We start from the raw sequence: 20,947 nt of genomic DNA on the forward strand, positions 1-20,947 counted from the left end.
GTTTTATGGATTTTATAAAACCAAGCACAAACAATGGAGCCATCATCTCCATTGTAACTCCATCTCCAAAATTTTTGCATATGTCTGAAACTTAAGTACCCAAAATCAAGCTCTAAATATTTATGTATATACTCACACTGTATGTACACACAAATAGGGCTCTCAAACCGTGCTTGCAGTATAGTTTCAACACACGGTGACATCCACGCTCCATCCATGGACAAATTCCGTTTGCATTAAGTCAAAACCTTTCTACACACTACATAGAAGTGTACTGCTTTACTGAAGTGTCAGTGGCTATTTTTTTTCTACGGGGTTGAATGAAATTCGAACTGTACTGTTAGGATGATGTTGTCTCAACCAGTAAACATGTATTTAAAAAAAAAAAATACTAATAAAAAGTGAAATATGTATTAATAAATACGGCAATTTTAATGTGAAACGTAGTACGAAATAACAATATTGTCAATAGTGTCTCAATATCGATATCGTTTTTGATTTTGGGGGGCGGGGGTCCCACTGATTTCGGCAAATAGAAAAATGACGGGAAAAAGGGTACCTTACAATATGAAATGCCCTGCATCGACAGAATTAGTTTTGACCAAAACAAATGGCTACATTTCCCCAATACGTGCTCACCTGGGCGGCGTAAACGCCTTTGCTGCTGCCCTTAACCAACGATACAGCCACTGTTGGTCTCGCTGCGCAGCTCTCTCGGCCTTACGGAATTGAGATGCGCGCGTCCTAATAGCTGTAAGGTATATAAAGACAACACAAGAGTGAGGCGGACATTTGCTGTTTCACGGACACAGGTAGGTGGCTCTTAAAAGAGCCGTTGGGTAATTCAGGTAAACGTCAAAGCGCTCTGTTTAAGCGCGCTCTCCGCGAATACGGCGGGCCAGCTGGATGTCTTTAGGCATGATGGTGACTCTCTTGGCGTGGATAGCGCACAGGTTAGTATCTTCAAATAGACCCACCAAGTATGCCTCGCTAGCCTCCTGCAGGGCCATGACGGCGGAGCTCTGGAAGCGGAGATCGGTCTTGAAATCCTGAGCGATCTCACGCACTAGCCGCTGGAAGGGTAGCTTGCGGATCAGCAGCTCCGTCGACTTCTGATAGCGGCGGATCTCCCGCAGAGCCACGGTGCCGGGCCTGTAACGGTGAGGCTTCTTTACGCCGCCGGTGGCGGGGGCGCTCTTGCGGGCAGCCTTGGTGGCGAGCTGCTTCCTCGGGGCCTTGCCACCGGTGGATTTACGGGCTGTTTGCTTGGTTCTTGCCATCGCGTTGACCTCTGCTCTCCTCAGCGGGTAAAGAAAGAGAATGAGCTGTTGCTTGCTTCACATGGCTTTTAAGCGTTCGAGCCGCTCGCCGCTCATTGGGCGTCCTAAAGGTGTCCGTTACCCATTGGGCGGCCGGCAAAACGTCGGTGACACGCTATTGGGCGTCTTCTTTTCAAAACGAAAAATACAGCCCACTAATAGTGGCGGGCTCCATAAAAAAAAAATGAAAAAAGATAATATATATTTTAGCGAATACACATATATACACACACATATATATATATATATAAATAAATATAATATGTGTGTTGGACTCAGTACGTTAAATATATGAAAACAAATCACACATTGGCAATTGTTACAAAAATTGTACTACAGTAACACGGGAGGAGAATAGAAAAATAGAGGGCAGCCTGTTTATCAATAACTCCGGCCGTATGAAGCTACCATTCTTGGAAGTCACATTAAGAATATATGGTGGGTGTTTAAGGAACAGCACTTTTTTTAAGAAAAAATGGGTGGCTCTTAAAAGAGCCTTTGTGTATGGACAAATCAACTGAGAGCGCCAATTTACTTAGTCTTAACGGTCTTCTCGGTCTTCTTGGGCAGCAGTACAGCCTGAATGTTGGGAAGCACACCACCCTGGGCGATAGTGACTCCTCCGAGCAGTTTGTTCAGCTCCTCGTCGTTACGAACAGCCAGCTGCAGGTGACGGGGAATGATACGGGTCTTCTTGTTGTCGCGGGCGGCGTTGCCAGCCAACTCGAGAATCTCAGCGGTGAGATATTCCAGGACGGCGGCCAAGTAGACGGGAGCGCCGGCGCCGACTCGCTCAGCATAGTTGCCTTTGCGCAGGAGCCTGTGCACACGGCCAACAGGGAACTGCAATCCGGCGCGGGACGAGCGAGTCTTGGCCTTGGCCCTAGCTTTACCGCCGGTTTTACCCCTTCCACTCATGATTCGCGTCAGTCGAGTTCGTTGAACGCAGCTGAAATAAACACGGCGAGCGACCGACGCCGTTGATATAGCTAAAACGCCTGCGTTCCTATTGGCTAAAAGCTAGACACACCAACAGCCAATCGCATATCCGCCGTCAGACTCTAGCGTCCTCCCACCTCTGCTCGCTTTGCAACCCGACCCCCTCCTCCTCTCGTGCTGTGTGTCTGGTTGAGCGAGAGCGAGAGAGAGAAAGAAAGAAAACGGTGTAAAGAAAGAACCCCCCCCCCCCCCCCACACACACACACACACACACTCATGCCCAGTGTTTCCTTTCCCGCTCAAATAAAACACGTACGGCCATAAAGTACTCTGATCATAGAAGGAAAGCAAAGTCAAACCCGAAAATATGTACACTATTGTAAATAGAGCTATTTTATGGGATAGTTACTGCTGTTCTTCTTCCGGCTTAACGTTTTTTGTTTGTTTTTTGATTCATTTTGCAGTAACAAGGAAAATAAAGCTGTTTGAGATGAAACTGTGGGGTGGCTCTTAAAAGAGCCGTTGTAGAGGGAAACAAGACATAAAATGTAAAGGGCGTGACTGTTTACTTCTTCTTAGGGGCAGCCTTTTTCGCCTTCGCCGCTTTGGGCTTAGCTGCTTTAGGCTTGACCGCTTTGGCTTTCTTTGGGCTCTTGGTCGCCTTTTTGGGAGGCACCGGCTTCTTGGCCTTCTTGGGGCTTTTCGCTGCCTTCTTAGCGGCCGCGACGGGCTTCTTGGCCTTCTTGGGGGATTTCTTAGCCGCAGTGGGTTTCTTGGCTGCTACCTTCTTGGGCTTCTTGGCCGCGGCTGGTTTCTTGGCGGCCGGCTTCTTAGCTTTAGGTGCCGGCTTCTTGGCGGCCGGCTTCTTCTTAGCCTCGGTCTGCTTCTTGTTAAGCTTGAAAGAGCCCGACGCGCCGGTGCCTTTGGTCTGCACCAGAGTGCCCTTGGTGACGAGGCTCTTGACGGCGAGCTTAACGCGTGAGTTGTTCTTCTCGACGTCGTAGCCGCCGGCAGCCAGGGCTTTCTTCAGGGCGGCGAGAGACACGCCGCTCCTCTCCTTGGACGCAGAGACGGCCTTGACGATGAGCTCGCCGACGCTGGGGCCGGCTTTCTTGGGGCGGGCGGCGGCCTTCTTCTTGGGGGCCTTGGCGGGCGCCGAGGCGGCTGGGGCTGGAGCGACTTCTGCCATTGTTCTGCTTTGCTGAGAGCTGGAGTGAGCACAAACTGCTGCAGCGTTCTGTGGAACCTCCGGCTGCAGCGAGGGGGGCGGCCCTTAAAAGTCACATGAGAACGTTGTGGACTCAACTCGCCCGTGCAGCCGTGCCGCAACGAAAGACTCGCACTTGTGTTTTCTCTCGGCGTTTGTCGAGCGAAATATGAGCGAAAGCCCAACCTGGCGATCGTGGAAATGCTCTATCGTCTCCGAAAGGCTCCATCGTGTGTAGAGAAGGCGGGAAGGGCAGCGAAACGACGCCGCTTTTCGCACGGCGCACACCAAAGCGTGCCGCGCTGCCGGCGTGCGGAACGGGCGACGGCGCATTTGACGTGCTAATCGGTGGAAAACGGCGTCAAAATGTGTTGCGAGCTGGGCGAGCCTTGTCCGGAGCGATAGAGGAGAGCCTCGGTGAGAGCGTGTTGGGAATCCGATGCATGGGTGCGTTGTTTTGCTCGTCGTGCGGGGCGCCCTTGAGAGGTGTGTAAAGCACAGTGTCGCCATGTGTGCGTTGTGACTCCCGCAGTATGACTCTCACCGTCGATGCGTCTTTGTCACCAGGGCTCCCACACTCGGAACGACTCTCCCCGTGACAATCGACCTTAAAACATAATGGAAAAGAATAAAGTCCTCTCTCCGACCCTTATATTAAATAAGCCCAAACTCATTCTAACCCTAATACAAAATCACCACCTTCTTCTCTCTAACCATCAAATGAAATAACCCCATCCTTCCTCCAACCATAGTACAAAATAACCCCAATCTCATTCTTACACAGATACAAAAGAACACATTCCTCCTTCTAACCCTAAAACAAAACCGTTCCAACCATCTAACCCTAATCTAAAAAAAATAAATAAATAAAATCCATCTACAATAACACCTCCTCTCTCTAATCCCAAGATGAAATAACCCAATTCCTTCTTATCCGTAATACAAAAAACCCTCCCTAATTCTTGCACTAATACAAAACAAATCCATTCTCATTCTAACCCTAACATGAAATAACTCTTAATAACTCTCAATCTCATTCTTACCCTAATACAAATTAATCCCATCCCTCCAGTAACACAACTCAAGTTAATTTGTTAAACTCTCACTCAGCCCATATTATGCTATGACCATTCTACTTAGTTATACATTCATCAGTGGGTCATGGCCTTGTGTATCTACTGTTGCTTGCTGTCACTGAATCATAAGGCTGACCACATGTCTGCGCTAAACATACTTTCACTGACCTACTTTTCTCATGGTAAAGCCCGAGGCCCAGCTACAAACCCATATTTACTTACTTTACCTTCATCATTTTGCCTTGCTTCCAACCTATACACCAGCACCTACTTTTGCTCACTCAAAACTCACCATAGACCTAAGACTTGGACTAACTTCATCCTTTTGTGACCCAACCAAAAAGCCCCAATACAATATAACTCCATACTCCTAACCCTAAAACAAAATCTTCCTCCTAGCCCTAATAAAAGAAATAATAAAAGAAAACCCCAACCTCAGTCTAACCCAAACACAATAACTCAATCTGCACTATAACCCTAATATAAAAAAAACAATCTTATTCTATGCTTAATGAAAAAGCACGTACTCTCTCTAACCCTAATACAAATTTTGCATCCATCTGCAACCTGCATCCTCACTTTAATGACAATACCAACTAACCTCAACACAAAACAACCCTATTCTCATTCTTACCCCAACAGATTTTTTTAGAACTTTAATTTGACCCATTTTAAGCTGTCTTAGTTTTACATTTATCAGTAGGCCAAGGCCTTGTGTGCATCTACTGTTGCTTGCCCTCACTGAATCATAAGGCTGACGGCTGATGTTGAAATTTAATTTTACTGAACCTTCCTTTGTATCTTTAGGCTAAGGCCCAACTCACAGCCACTTTAACTCAATCCACCTTCATCATAAACCTGAAGCCCAGCTACAAACCTATTTACTTACTCTACCTTCCTCAAGCCGGCCTTGCTCTCAACCACTGTATCAAAAGCCTAGCTCTAGACCTACTTTTGCTCACTCATATCTCACTCAAAGACTTTGACCAACTTTTGTAACCCAACCAAAAAGCTTGTGGAGGTCACTTATTTTCCTCTTCCCCCCCCAACAAGTCAGCCCCCAATAAGGCCTTATTACATCCGCCAGACCAGCCTCTAGTTTTAAGAGGCACCTTTCATTACCAAGATCAAGTGTGTAATATTATGGATGAACCCTACACTCTTCCACACCTGTAATGCTGATCATTTCAAGCCCACTTCATATGGTTAGTATGGCACAGTATAATAGTTTGCTATTCTGCCACTTAATCCTAGTACACACTACACCAATTAAATGCCAACAAACAAGAATAAATCTATTGACTTACATATGCATACATCCTTATATAATTGAAACAATTACTTCTACACCAAAGGCTGTACTCTCTGGAAGTAACATACAGACGTAAATTGAAGGCTTACCATCTGTGACTTGGTTCTCTCGCGTAAAAACTGCTCTTTGGTGGAAAACGTGGGTGGCTCTTAAAAGAGCCGTTGGGTTTTGATTATGCCGCGAACACTGTTTACTTGGAGCTGGTGTACTTGGTCACGGCTTTTGTGCCCTCGGACACGGCGTGCTTGGCCAACTCACCGGGAAGTAGCAGACGCACAGCGGTCTGGATCTCCCTGGAGGTGATAGTAGAACGCTTGTTGTAGTGAGCCAAACGAGAAGACTCACCGGCGATACGCTCGAAGATGTCGTTCACGAACGAGTTCATGATGCCCATCGCTTTGGAGGAGATACCAGTGTCTGGGTGGACCTGCTTCAGCACCTTATACACGTAGATAGCATAGCTTTCCTTCCTGGACTTTCTGCGCTTCTTGCCTCCTTTCCCGGCCGTCTTGGTCACGGCTTTCTTAGATCCCTTCTTCGGGGCGGACTTGGCTGGCTCAGGCATTCTGCTCGTCGTCGAATAAGACTGAAGAATGAGGGGGAGGTGACAAGCTCCAACATTATTTAGACTCTAACATTCTAATTAGACGAGTTTCCGCCTCCAGAATGCCGTCAAACGACCATTGGACAACAGTTGAATGCTCGCTTCTTCTCAACCCTCCGTTCCCGTCTCTCCACCCCCTCCCCCTCTCTTGCCTCCCTACACCCGCTTCCCCCTCCCCCTCCCCTCAGCAGCATTCTCTTTGTTCGCCTACCCGCGCATTTTTACCCGCTGTGCAGACGGTACAATTATTTTTTTGCCACACCGGCGTTGACGGCGACATTCTGATTTTATTCAAACGTATAGTTCTGATTTAATCAACACACACGGGGGGGAAAGGAAGACAATATGCACGTATGTACTATTTACATATATAATGTGTATTGAAGCTTATTATACACAGAAATATAATGTTTATTCCTTCTGAAGATTAACTTCTTAACACAGAGCGGCCGGGAGTTCCATGATCATCACTGACTTATTTGCAAATAAACAAACAAATAAGGGACGCAGACGGCTCAATGTTTATATAAGGTTTTTAACACGTACAGTTCTGAATTCTAAAACAACGCACACGGGGGAAAATGGAAAAAGTAAGTATATCATTAGATCACTTTTTATTCCTCATGCAGGTTAACTACTTAAGTGTCCTGGAGATATTTTCATTTTTTCAAATTTTCATTCACTTATTGACTACCGTATTTAAAACAAACAAACTAACATGAAAAACAATCTCTTTTGTTGGATCTGTGGGTGGCTCTTAAAAGAGCCGTTGTGTTTAAGATTTGTTTAAGCCGAGCGTTTAACCTCCGAAGCCGTATAGAGTGCGTCCCTGGCGCTTCAGGGCGTACACCACATCCATAGCGGTGACGGTCTTTCTTTTAGCATGCTCGGTGTACGTGACTGCGTCCCTGATCACGTTCTCCAGGAACACTTTGAGCACACCGCGGGTCTCCTCGTAGATCAGACCGGAGATACGCTTGACGCCACCACGACGAGCCAGACGACGAATAGCCGGCTTAGTGATACCCTGGATGTTATCGCGAAGCACTTTACGATGACGCTTGGCGCCTCCTTTTCCAAGGCCTTTGCCTCCCTTGCCTCTGCCAGACATTCTCTCTGCTTCTTTTCCCAGTCGACGAGAAGAGAATCAATGAAGCTGCAGCACCCGAGGCACGCCTGTTATACCGCTCTATAGGACCTAGTTGAAAACAAGAGTGACGTCACACTATATTAGCTCCGTCTCATCTTCTAGACGCTGTACAGGAAAACAAGTGTTCTGTACCTACGTGACTAGACCACTCAAACATCGCATATATATAGGCACTGAGTGGGTAGCCACACAAAATAGAGTCAACTAGCTGAATTGTCTTTTGTTTCAGTTCGCTCTGGATGTACACATGTTCACAATTCAAAGTGCTCTATTTAGATAGTTTTAATGTGGATTTCATTAACACATAAGATGGTCATGTTGTTCATGTAACATGTGGTGTATTGCAACTTGGGGGGCAATCTGATAAGCCAAACAATAATAGCATCACTTTCCAATGTATTTGCAGCATGTCTTCCTTCTACTGCTTGCAGTTTTACAGTCTGGCCACACAATGGCATCCAGGCTCCACCGAGGGGGAGAGTCCATAGATTCAGAAGTCAAGTCAAATTTATTTGTACAGTGCTTTACATAATTAGTCATTAGTAAAAGACAGAGACAAATAAATAACGTAAGACATGAAGGATCAAAGACCCCCAGTGAGCATGCCAAACTAACAAGGGAGACCCATCCTCCTCTGGTCAGAACTATTTATAAATTACTGATAAAAGTTACCAAACCATCTATACTGTTGAACTGCTCTGATCACAATCATAATATATTAACCATGGTGTAACAGGAACAAACAACGGTTGCTACATAATATTGCAACACACACTGGATCATGCCTTTCCTTCACTGTGAATCCTTTAACTCCTCATGATTCAACTTTGTAAACTTTGTAAAGTCAAGCAGGTCTGAAAGCTAGGCTGTTCAGTTATAATTAGGAGTCATAATAACTTCAGAAATAGCTAGGTCTAATGATGAAGTCATTCATAAATACATACATAAATAAATCCCAGTGACTTAAGCCAGCCAGGCCTTAGCTTAACATGAATTTACAGTGACTCAAAGTAGGCTCATACTCATACACACAGCCTATGACTCCTTTTCACTAAATAGAAGTGGATAGGGGCCATGTGACCTTTGACCTTTAGAAAACAGTGATCAAATGTTTATTTGCAATTACAATGATAATATCATTATTATTAATACATGTCAACAAAGGCTACAACTCTTCTTTCTGAACCACAGAATGCCCTCAAATCTCCATAAATTATAATTGGTTGGGGACACAAAAACAATGGCACTCCACTACTCCCTAAATAGTGCACTACGTGAGTGTAGAAGCCATTATTATATGCACTCTGTAGGGAGTAGTGAGCTGTTTGGGAATTGGCAAACAAACTTCAGTTAAGACGCGGACACACTAGGTTTCTGTTGGCGTTTTTTTGCGAGCGAAATTAGCTACATTCATTTGTCGTTTCGGTAACTTCCGGAAAATATATTTAGTGAACAAACACTAATTAGCCAACTACACACGCCACCCGGCTCTAAAACCCAGAAGATACGCTGCTGGTAGCTTGGTTTAAGCACGACCGTTTGTCCCTCACTTGTTCCAATTGCACACGAGTCCGTATTATCGTATTACAGCCACCTAGCCATCGCGCTACTCTCCAAGTTAAGATAAGATAGTCCTTTATTAGTCCCGCAGTGGGGAAATTCTCATGTGAAAGTTAGCTAGCTAGCCTCTCGGTTACACGAGTAGCTGGGACACAAATCACCCAAGTCAACCACGACAGTTAACATAAATAAAGCTATATACACCGTTCATACTAAACCTTGGCTGCCTCGAGTGAGTTTGTATTTATCTGGCAACTATATACGCACTGGCCTGTGTTATTGTTTGTGCTAACCGAGATAGCTAACATGCTAATCGCTAACTTTGCGTACTTTTTATTCATACTACAACTCAGCAGGCGGTACTGTTCCGTGGTCAATAGGAAATTGCACCCCATAATTAGGCCCATGTTTGTGTTTGCTGTTTATGCCAGCTAGCTGCGTTAGCCACGCTGCTAATCGCTAAACTGGCTCCAAGTGCAACTCCACACATAGATCCAGCAACGGCAGTTATACATCGATTTGCTGTGACTGGGTGTAAAACATTGCTCTCGGCACAATGGAGTTTTCGAGTAATCGAGTTTTAACGTTAACGTTATCGTACTAACGGCACCACAACAGAGCTGAGCACACGCCCATTCCACGAAGCGACGCAAACTGTAATGAAAAAAGGACGACGTTTCACATGGACATGTATGAACATTAAAAGTAGCTAACATTTCTCTTAACACCACACATACCTAGGTCAGCTGTTGACTCAATATTGATGGCTGTTCACATATGCGCCTTGGTCTCACATACAACCAAGTAAGTCCAAACACTACATCACGCTATTCTAACTATGCAACCACACACTGAGATCACAGCTCTAAATGAGCCAATACATGGCACATTTGTCAATAGGCTGAACTTGTAGTTCATCGTGGGAATTGTAGTCATTGATCTTAACACTACAATATAAAGACACTGTGTCCACAAAGACTTTTAAATAAAAAAAGAACAAACACACATCAATTGAATGGTTGAATCTATAAAACACGATCCTTCCTCTATCAACACATATTGCTCAAACACATATAACCAGTACAGGGTATGTATTTGTGTTTGTATCTGTCAGAATGAATAGGCCCTCAAAGTTTACATCAAGCATGCCATATGTTTACAAATGAGAGTTGCGTGCACGCACGCACGCAAGCACACACACACACACACACACGCCCCACTTATATATATTTACCATTTAGATTCCCCAGGTTTATGGTATACATATTCGAATAACAGTCATATGTGCAGACAAGCACAGAGGGGGTAAAAGTTGCTTTATGCAGAGGCCTTAGAAATATGATGAATGAAGTGTGGATACCATCTGGTGGTCAGAATATGAATCTGCAGGTCCAGATTACATTTGATATAGTTTTTAGATATAGTTACATTTATTTTCAGATATATTCCTTTTGGGTTTTTTTTATTACTTTTTGTTGTACATTTACAGGGGCTGAAATGACCTAATGTAAGCTGATTCAAACAATGAAACATACAATAACACACAGAAACATGACATGACATCTAAATAGATGTAAACATTTGAACCCTGACTAAGATCACTAAGCTATAGCTTTGGATCAATAAAGCTAAGTGAATATACTGAGAATCAGTTACACTATACCAATTTTCTGTGTTACATGGGGACAGAATCTCTACTGCGGTTTACAAACACTGACATGACCTTTGCAGTCCTTTGTCCAGTTAGTACCCACACTGTTAACACTGACACAGGCCATTAGAAAAGATCTTTACCAATGTGAAGTTCAAGGCATAGGTTGTAGCAAATTAATACAACCGTGCTAAAATGTTTAAAAACAGCACTTGACTAGCCTTAATACTTGGCACATGTGTCAATAGGCAGAACTTGTAGTAAGGCATCATGGGTGTTGTAGTCCCATGTAATCTAATACACTACAAGTTAAAGACACAGTGTCCACAGAGACATTTGAAGAAAGAAAGAACAAACACGAGTATAATGAATGGTATATTTTGCCTATAAGGGAAAAGCCCCTAATGAGGCCAACTGAAGCTACACGTGTTTACCATTTGTATCCCTCAGGTTTCCGCTATACATCTTCTAATAACTGTCATATTTGCCAGATTAGACAAACGCAGAGGGAGTGAAAGTTGCTTTATACAAAGGCATATAGACATATGATGCAGTTAATGGAAGAGAAAGAAGGATGGAAAGAAACTGCGGTAAGCAAAGTAAGTGCAGAGCTCATGATGAAGTCAGGGTGAGTGGAAGCAGTTTGGCTAGACCTACCCCTTAGGCTTCTGATGGAGTTTCAGTGATAGGCCTTAAGACTATATAGTCACAGAACGTGAATGAAGTGTGGATACCATCTGGTGGTCAGAATATGAATCTGCAGGTCCAAGTTACATTTATTTTCAGATATATTCCTTTTGGGGGTTTTTTATTACTTTTTGTTGTACATTTACAGGGGCTGAAATGACCTAATGTAAGCTGATTCAAACAATGAAACATACAATAACACACAGAAACATGACATGACATCTAAACAGATGTAAACATTTGAACCCTGACTAAGATCACTAAGCTATAGCTTTGGATCAATAAAGCTATGTGAATATACTGAGAATCAGTTACACTATACCAATTTTCTGTGTTACATGGGGACAGAATCTCTACTGCGGTTTACAAACACTGACATGACCTTTGCAGTCCTTTGTCCAGTTAGTACCCACACTGTTAACACTGACACAGGCCATTAGAAAATATCTTTACCAATGTGAAGTTCAAGGCATAGGTTGTAGCAAATTAATACAACCGTGCTAAAATGTTTAAAAACAGCACTTGACTAGCCTTAATACTTGGCACATGTGTCAATAGGCAGAACTTGTAGTAAGGCATCATGGGTGTTGTAGTCCCATGTAATCTAATACACTACAAGTTAAAGACACAGTGTCCACAGAGACATTTGAAGAAAGAAAGAACAAACACGAGTATAATGAATGGTATATTTTGCCTATAAGGGAAAAGCCCCTAATGAGGCCAACTGAAGCTACACGTGTTTACCATTTGTATCCCTCAGGTTTCCGCTATACATCTTCTAATAACTGTCATATTTGCCAGATTAGACAAACGCAGAGGGAGTGAAAGTTGCTTTATACAAAGGCATATAGACATATGATGCAGTTAATGGAAGAGAAAGAAGGATGGAAAGAAACTGCGGTAAGCAAAGTAAGTGCAGAGCTCATGATGAAGTCAGGGTGAGTGGAAGCAGTTTGGCTAGACCTACCCCTTAGGCTTCTGATGGAGTTTCAGTGCTAGGCCTTAAGACTATGTAGTCACAGAACGTGAATGAAGTGTGGATACCATCTGGTGGTCAGAACATGAATCTGCAGGTCCAAGTTACATTTATTTTCAGATATAATCCTTTTGGGGGTTTTTTATTACTTTTTGTTGTACATTTACAGGGGCTGAAATGACCTAATGTAAGCTGATTCAAACAATGAAACATACAATAACACACAGAAACATGACATGACATCTAAATAGATGTAAACATTTGAACCCTGACTAAGATCACTAAGCTATAGCTTTGGATCAATAAAGCTAAGTGAATATACTGAGAATCAGTTACACTATACCAATTTTCTGTGTTACATGGGGACAGAATCTCTACTGCGGTTTACAAACACTGACATGACCTTTGCAGTCCTTTGTCCAGTTAGTACCCACACTGTTAACACTGACACAGGCCATTAGAAAAGATCTTTACCAATGTGAAGTTCAAGGCATAGGTTGTAGCAAATTAATACAACCGTGCTAAAATGTTTAAAAACAGCACTTGACTAGCCTTAATACTTGGCACATGTGTCAATAGGCAGAACTTGTAGTAAGGCATCATGGGTGTTGTAGTCCCATGTAATCTAATACACTACAAGTTAAAGACACAGTGTCCACAGAGACATTTGAAGAAAGAAAGAACAAACACGAGTATAATGAATGGTATATTTTGCCTATAAGGGAAAAGCCCCTAATGAGGCCAACTGAAGCTACACGTGTTTACCATTTGTATCCCTCAGGTTTCCGCTATACATCTTCTAATAACTGTCATATTTGCCAGATTAGACAAACGCAGAGGGAGTGAAAGTTGCTTTATACAAAGGCATATAGACATATGATGCAGTTAATGGAAGAGAAAGAAGGATGGAAAGAAACTGCGGTAAGCAAAGTAAGTGCAGAGCTCATGATGAAGTCAGGGTGAGTGGAAGCAGTTTGGCTAGACCTACCCCTTAGGCTTCTGATGGAGTTTCAGTGCTAGGCCTTAAGACTATGTAGTCACAGAACGTGAATGAAGTGTGGATACCATCTGGTGGTCAGAATATGAATCTGCAGGTCCAAGTTACATTTATTTTCAGATATATTCCTTTTGGGGGTTTTTTATTACTTTTTGTTGTACATTTACAGGGGCTGAAATGACCTAATGTAAGCTGATTCAAACAATGAAACATACAATAACACACAGAAACATGACATGACATCTAAATAGATGTAAACATTTGAACCCTGACTAAGATCACTAAGCTATAGCTTTGGATCAATAAAGCTAAGTGAATATACTGAGAATCAGTTACACTATACCAATTTTCTGTGTTACATGGGGACAGAATCTCTACTGCGGTTTACAAACACTGACATGACCTTTGCAGTCCTTTGTCCAGTTAGTACCCACACTGTTAACACTGACACAGGCCATTAGAAAAGATCTTTACCAATGTGAAGTTCAAGGCATAGGTTGTAGCAAATTAATACAACCGTGCTAAAATGTTTAAAAACAGCACTTGACTAGCCTTAATACTTGGCACATGTGTCAATAGGCAGAACTTGTAGTAAGGCATCATGGGTGTTGTAGTCCCATGTAATCTAATACACTACAAGTTAAAGACACAGTGTCCACAGAGACATTTGAAGAAAGAAAGAACAAACACGAGTATAATGAATGGTATATTTTGCCTATAAGGGAAAAGCCCCTAATGAGGCCAACTGAAGCTACACGTGTTTACCATTTGTATCCCTCAGGTTTCCGCTATACATCTTCTAATAACTGTCATATTTGCCAGATTAGACAAACGCAGAGGGAGTGAAAGTTGCTTTATACAAAGGCCTATAGACATATGATGCAGTTAATGGAAGAGAAAGAAGGATGGAAAGAAACTGCGGTAAGCAAAGTAAGTGCAGAGCTCATGATGAAGTCAGGGTGAGTGGAAGCAGTTTGGCTAGACCTACCCCTTAGGCTTCTGATGGAGTTTCAGTGCTAGGCCTTAAGACTATGTAGTCACAGAACGTGAACAAAGTGTGGATACCATCTGGTGGTCAGAATATGAATCTGCAGGTCCAAGTTACATTTATTTTCAGATATAGTTACATTTATTTTCAGATATATTCCTTTTGGGGTTTTTTTATTACTTTTTGTTGTACATTTACAGGGGCTGAAATGACCTAATGTAAGCTGATTCAAACAATGAAACATACAATAACACACAGAAACATGACATGACATCTAAATAGATGTAAACATTTGAACCCTGACTAAGATCACTAAGCTATAGCTTTGGATCAATAAAGCTAAGTGAATATACTGAGAATCAGTTACACTATACCAATTTTCTGTGTTACATGGGGACAGAATCTCTACTGCGGTTTACAAACACTGACATGACCTTTGCAGTCCTTTGTCCAGTTAGTACCCACACTGTTAACACTGACACAGGCCATTAGAAAATATCTTTACCAATGTGAAGTTCAAGGCATAGGTTGTAGCAAATTAATACAACCGTGCTAAAATGTTTAAAAACAGCACTTGACTAGCCTTAATACTTGGCACATGTGTCAATAGGCAGAACTTGTAGTAAGGCATCATGGGTGTTGTAGTCCCATGTAATCTAATACACTACAAGTTAAAGACACAGTGTCCACAGAGACATTTGAAGAAAGAAAGAACAAACACGAGTATAATGAATGGTATATTTTGCCTATAAGGGAAAAGCCCCTAATGAGGCCAACTAAAGCTACACGTGTTTACCATTTGTATCCCTCAGGTTTCCGCTATACATCTTCTAATAACTGTCATATTTGCCAGATTAGACAAACGCAGAGAGAGTGAATGTTGCTTTATACAAAGGCATATAGACATGTGATGCAGTTAATGGAAGAGAAAGAAGGATGGAAAGAAACTGCGGTAAGCCAAGTAAGTGTAGAGCTCATGATGAAGTCAGGTTGAGTGGAAGCAGTTTGGCTAGACCTACCCCTTAGGCTTCTGATGGAGTTTCAGTGCTAGGCCTTAAGACTATGTAGTCACAGAACGTGAACGAAGTGTGGATACCATCTGGTGGTCAGAATATGAATCTGCAGGTCCAAGTTACATTTATTTTCAGATATATTCCTTTTGGGGTTTTTTTATTACTTTTTGTTGTACATTTACAGGGGCTGAAATGACCTAATGTAAGCTGATTCAAACAATGAAACATACAATAACACACAGAAACATGACATGACATCTAAATAGATGTAAACATTTGAACCCTGACTAAGATCACTAAGCTATAGCTTTGGATCAATAAAGCTAAGTGAATATACTGAGAATCAGTTACACTATACCAATTTTCTGTGTTACATGGGGACAGAATCTCTACTGCGGTTTACAAACACTGACATGACCTTTGCAGTCCTTTGTCCAGTTAGTACCCACACTGTTAACACTGACACAGGCCATTAGAAAATATCTTTACCAATGTGAAGTTCAAGGCATAGGTTGTAGCAAATTAATACAACCGTGCTAAAATGTTTAAAAACAGCACTTGACTAGCCTTAATACTTGGCACATGTGTCAATAGGCAGAACTTGTAGTAAGGCATCATGGGTGTTGTAGTCCCATGTAATCTAATACACTACAAGTTAAAGACACAGTGTCCACAGAGACATTTGAAGAAAGAAAGAACAAACACGAGTATAATGAATGGTATATTTTGCCTATAAGGGAAAAGCCCCTAATGAGGCCAACTGAAGCTACACATGTTTACCATTTGTATCCCTCAGGTTTCCGCTATACATCTTCTAATAACTGTCATATTTGCCAGATTAGACAAACGCAGAGGGAGTGAAAGTTGCTTTATACAAAGGCATATAGACATATGATGCAGTTAATGGAAGAGAAAGAAGGATGGAAAGAAACTGCGGTAAGCAAAGTAAGTGCAGAGCTCATGATGAAGTCAGGGTGAGTGGAAGCAGTTTGGCTAGACCTACCCCTTAGGCTTCTGATGGAGTTTCAGTGCTAGGCCTTAAGACTATGTAGTCACAGAACGTGAATGAAGTGTGGATACCATCTGGTGGTCAGAATATGAATCTGCAGGTCCAAGTTACATTTATTTTCAGATATAGTTACATTTATTTTCAGATATATTCCTTTTGGGGTTTTTTTATTACTTTTTGTTGTACATTTACAGGGGCTGAAATGACCTAATGTAAGCTGATTCAAACAATGAAACATACAATAACACACAGAAACATGACATGACATCTAAATAGATGTAAACATTTGAACCCTGACTAAGATCACTAAGCTATAGCTTTGGATCAATAAAGCTAAGTGAATATACTGAGAATCAGTTACACTATACCAATTTTCTGTGTTACATGGGGACAGAATCTCTACTGCGGTTTACAAACACTGACATGACCTTTGCAGTCCTTTGTCCAGTTAGTACCCACACTGTTAACACTGACACAGGCCATTAGAAAATATCTTTACCAATGTGAAGTTCAAGGCATAGGTTGTAGCAAATTAATACAACCGTGCTAAAATTTTTAAAAACAGCACTTGACTAGCCTTAATACTTGGCACATGTGTCAATAGGCAGAACTTGTAGTAAGGCATCATGGGTGTTGTAGTCCCATGTAATCTAATACACTACAAGTTAAAGACACAGTGTCCACAGAGACATTTGAAGAAAGAAAGAACAAACACGAGTATAATGAATGGTATATTTTGCCTATAAGGGAAAAGCCCCTAATGAGGCCAACTGGAGCTACACGTGTTTACCATTTGTATCCCTCAGGTTTCCGCTATACATCTTCTAATAACTGTCATATTTGCCAGATTAGACAAACGCAGAGGGAGTGAAAGTTGCTTTATACAAAGGCATATAGACATGTGATGCAGTTAATGGAAGAGAAAGAAGGATGGAAAGAAACTGCGGTAAGCAAAGTAAGTGTAGAGCTCATGATGAAGTCAGGGTGAGTGGAAGCAGTTTGGCTAGACCTACCCCTTAGGCTTCTGATGGGGTTTCAGTGCTAGGCCTTAAGTCGATGTAGTCGCAGAAAGTGAATGGAGTGTGTTTGCCATCTGGTGGTCAAAATATGAATCTGCAAAATGTAACGTAAAGAATCTGTTTTTGGTCCACAAAGTCATTTAAAGAAGCACCTGTCAAACTTCTCCCAGAGTAATGTGCCTTGGAAACGAAATGGGATGTGATCTATTCATTTATTTATTTTTTGTAGTGACAAGCTATGGGGTCATTCATAACTTTGCATCCTAATAATATGAGTATCTATGCGGTTTAAGAAATGGTTTGACTAAAAGGGTCATCAACGAGGTATCAAGGTAATATCTATCATTCTGTCCTACTTTGTCATTAGCATATTGTTCCAAACAAAATCTAACCCCTAACGAAAATCACCCCACAAGACGTATATTTACTTTTTTAGATGTACTGGTGCAGTTAAATATAAATAGCTTTGTAGACTTACTGGCGTTCACAACCATCTGTCATGTGTAAAATGTGCAATATACACATACATACACGTAGATATCCACATTGTTAACGTTTGCATTTGCCTAGGTTGACCACACGATGGCATCCACGCTCCATTCATGACAGGTGTCCGTGGCCCCAAAACACCGGTGTCTTTTGTAATAGGACAATTCCAAAAGCCTTCCTATAAATTACATAGAAGCGCACTACTCTACCCAAGTGTCAAAGGATTCTACTCTCTATTAGATAGCCGGGTGCCTCCCAGACACGACAAATACTTCACCCGGTATTCATTGTGCGAAACGCACAAATATAAAATAAAAAGACAAATAACAATAATAATAATAAATCGTTCCCTAGGCTTCTCTGAAGGGTAAATGTAATTTGCGCTATGGGTTACACTTGAAGGGTTACACTTCTAGACAAATTAAATAGGTGAGGGGAAACGTGAATTTTGGTTCAGTTTTATGGATTTTATAAAACCAAGCACAAACAATGGAGCCATCATCTCCATTGTAACTCCATCTCCAAAATTTTTGCATATGTCTGAAACTTAAGTACCCAAAATCAAGCTCTAAATATTTATGTATATACTCACACTGTATGTACACACAAATAGGGCTCTCAAACCGTGCTTGCAGTATAGTTTCAACACACGGTGACATCCACGCTCCATCCATGGACAAATTCCGTTTGCATTAAGTCAAAACCTTTCTACACACTACATAGAAGTGTACTGCTTTACTGAAGTGTCAGTGGCTATTTTTTTTCTACGGGGTTGAATGAAATTCGAACTGTACTGTTAGGATGATGTTGTCTCAACCAGTAAACATGTATTTAAAAAAAAAAATACTAATAAAAAGTGAAATATGTATTAATAAATACGGCAATTTTAATGTGAAACGTAGTACGAAATAACAATATTGTCAATAGTGTCTCAATATCGATATCGTTTTTGATTTTGGGGGGCGGGGGTCCCACTGATTTCGGCAAATAGAAAAATGACGGGAAAAAGGGTACCTTACAATATGAAATGCCCTGCATCGACAGAATTAGTTTTGACCAAAACAAATGGCTACATTTCCCCAATACGTGCTCACCTGGGCGGCGTAAACGCCTTTGCTGCTGCCCTTAACCAACGATACAGCCACTGTTGGTCTCGCTGCGCAGCTCTCTCGGCCTTACGGAATTGAGATGCGCGCGTCCTAATAGCTGTAAGGTATATAAAGACAACACAAGAGTGAGGCGGACATTTGCTGTTTCACGGACACAGGTAGGTGGCTCTTAAAAGAGCCGTTGGGTAATTCAGGTAAACGTCAAAGCGCTCTGTTTAAGCGCGCTCTCCGCGAATACGGCGGGCCAGCTGGATGTCTTTAGGCATGATGGTGACTCTCTTGGCGTGGATAGCACACAGGTTAGTATCTTCAAATAGACCCACCAAGTATGCCTCGCTAGCCTCCTGCAGGGCCATGACGGCGGAGCTCTGGAAGCGGAGATCGGTCTTGAAATCCTGAGCGATCTCACGCACTAGCCGCTGGAAGGGTAGCTTGCGGATCAGCAGCTCCGTCGACTTCTGATAGCGGCGGATCTCCCGCAGAGCCACGGTGCCGGGCCTGTAACGGTGAGGCTTCTTTACGCCGCCGGTGGCGGGGGCGCTCTTGCGGGCAGCCTTGGTGGCGAGCTGCTTCCTCGGGGCCTTGCCACCGGTGGATTTACGGGCTGTTTGCTTGGTTCTTGCCATCGCGTTGACCTCTGCTCTCCTCAGCGGGTAAAGAAAGAGAATAAGCTGTTGCTTGCTTCACATGGCTTTTAAGCGTTCGAGCCGCTCGCCGCTCATTGGGCGTCCTAAAGGTGTCCGTTACCCATTGGGCGGCCGGCAAAACGTCGGTGACACGCTATTGGGCGTCTTCTTTTCAAAACGAAAAATACAGCCCACTAATAGTGGCGGGCTCCATAAAAAAAAATGAAAAAAGATAATATATATTTTAGCGAATACACATATATACACACACATATATATATATATAAATAAATATAATATGTGTGTTGGACTCAGTACGTTAAATATATGAAAACAAATCACACATTGGCAATTGTTACAAAAATTGTACTACAGTAACACGGGAGGAGAATAGAAAAATAGAGGGCAGCCTGTTTATCAATAACTCCGGCCGTATGAAGCTACCATTCTTGGAAGTCACATTAAGAATATATGGTGGGTGTTTAAGGAACAGCACTTTTTTTTAAGAAAAAATGGGTGGCTCTTAAAAGAGCCTTTGTGTATGGACAAATCAACTGAGAGCGCCAATTTACTTAGTCTTAACGGTCTTCTCGGTCTTCTTGGGCAGCAGTACAGCCTGAATGTTGGGAAGCACACCACCCTGGGCGATAGTGACTCCTCCGAGCAGTTTGTTCAGCTCCTCGTCGTTACGAACAGCCAGCTGCAGGTGACGGGGAATGATACGGGTCTTCTTGTTGTCGCGGGCGGCGTTGCCAGCCAACTCGAGAATCTCAGCGGTGAGATATTCCAGGACGGCGGCCAAGTAGACGGGAGCGCCGGCGCCGACTCGCTCAGCATAGTTGCCTTTGCGCAGGAGCCTGTGCACACGGCCAACAGGGAACTGCAATCCGGCGCGGGACGAGCGAGTCTTGGCCTTGGCCCTAGCTTTACCGCCGGTTTTACCCCTTCCACTCATGATTCGCGTCAGTCGAGTTCGTTGAACGCAGCTGAAATAAACACGGCGAGCGACCGACGCCGTTGATATAGCTAAAACGCCTGCGTTCCTATTGGCTAAAAGCTAGACACACCAACAGCCAATCGCATATCCGCCGTCAGACTCTAGCGTCCTCCCACCTCTGCTCGCTTTGCAACCCGACCCCCTCCTCCTCTCGTGCTGTGTGTCTGGTTGAGCGAGAGCGAGAGAGAGAAAGAAAGAAAACGGTGTAAAGAAAGAACC

At 42.9% G+C, this 20,947-nt stretch overlaps 6 protein-coding genes across 6 annotated transcripts; all 6 read right to left on the reverse strand.

Annotated features, from left to right (window-relative positions):
• Positions 1-869: 869 nt before the first annotated feature.
• Positions 870-1,289, reverse strand: LOC140574127 (histone H3). The gene has a single exon (XM_072693852.1). It carries the CDS (start codon positions 1,278-1,280, stop codon positions 870-872), a length of 411 nt encoding a protein of 136 aa, XP_072549953.1. The 5' UTR covers positions 1,281-1,289.
• A 561-nt stretch (positions 1,290-1,850) lies between these two features.
• Positions 1,851-20,686, reverse strand: LOC140574157 (uncharacterized). The gene is made up of 2 exons (XM_072693887.1): positions 20,304-20,686; positions 1,851-2,268 (listed from the first exon to the last, which is right to left on the reverse strand). The coding sequence occupies exons 1-2, from the start codon at positions 20,684-20,686 to the stop codon at positions 1,851-1,853; spliced, it is 801 nt and encodes a 266-aa protein (XP_072549988.1).
• LOC140573655 (histone H1-like) lies at positions 2,824-3,447 on the reverse strand. The gene has a single exon (XM_072693126.1). The coding sequence runs from the start codon at positions 3,445-3,447 to the stop codon at positions 2,824-2,826; it is 624 nt and encodes a 207-aa protein (XP_072549227.1).
• On the reverse strand, positions 6,044-6,418 carry LOC140574332 (histone H2B). Its single transcript, XM_072694122.1, has one exon. The coding sequence runs from the start codon at positions 6,416-6,418 to the stop codon at positions 6,044-6,046; it is 375 nt and encodes a 124-aa protein (XP_072550223.1).
• On the reverse strand, positions 7,257-7,568 carry LOC140574450 (histone H4). Its single transcript, XM_072694285.1, has one exon. It carries the CDS (start codon positions 7,566-7,568, stop codon positions 7,257-7,259), a length of 312 nt encoding a protein of 103 aa, XP_072550386.1.
• LOC140574263 (histone H3) lies at positions 19,321-19,740 on the reverse strand. Its single transcript, XM_072694044.1, has one exon. The coding sequence runs from the start codon at positions 19,729-19,731 to the stop codon at positions 19,321-19,323; it is 411 nt and encodes a 136-aa protein (XP_072550145.1). The 5' UTR covers positions 19,732-19,740.
• Positions 20,687-20,947: the final 261 nt, after the last annotated feature.

Source organism: Salminus brasiliensis, chromosome 12 (assembly GCF_030463535.1).
Source record: "Salminus brasiliensis chromosome 12, fSalBra1.hap2, whole genome shotgun sequence".
NCBI lineage: Eukaryota > Metazoa > Chordata > Actinopteri > Characiformes > Bryconidae > Salminus > Salminus brasiliensis.

Coding starts and splice junctions, on each gene's coding strand:
- LOC140574127 (XM_072693852.1), bottom strand. CDS start 1,280: ATGGCAAGAACCAAGCAAACAGCCCGTAAATCCACCGGTGGCAAGGCC.
- LOC140573655 (XM_072693126.1), bottom strand. CDS start 3,447: ATGGCAGAAGTCGCTCCAGCCCCAGCCGCCTCGGCGCCCGCCAAGGCC.
- LOC140574332 (XM_072694122.1), bottom strand. CDS start 6,418: ATGCCTGAGCCAGCCAAGTCCGCCCCGAAGAAGGGATCTAAGAAAGCC.
- LOC140574450 (XM_072694285.1), bottom strand. CDS start 7,568: ATGTCTGGCAGAGGCAAGGGAGGCAAAGGCCTTGGAAAAGGAGGCGCC.
- LOC140574263 (XM_072694044.1), bottom strand. CDS start 19,731: ATGGCAAGAACCAAGCAAACAGCCCGTAAATCCACCGGTGGCAAGGCC.
- LOC140574157 (XM_072693887.1), bottom strand. CDS start 20,686: ATGAGTGGAAGGGGTAAAACCGGCGGTAAAGCTAGGGCCAAGGCCAAG. Junction 2,269..20,303: donor GAGAAGACCGTTAAGACTAA/GTAAATTGGCGC, acceptor TGTTTATTTCAG/CTGCGTTCAACGAACTCGAC.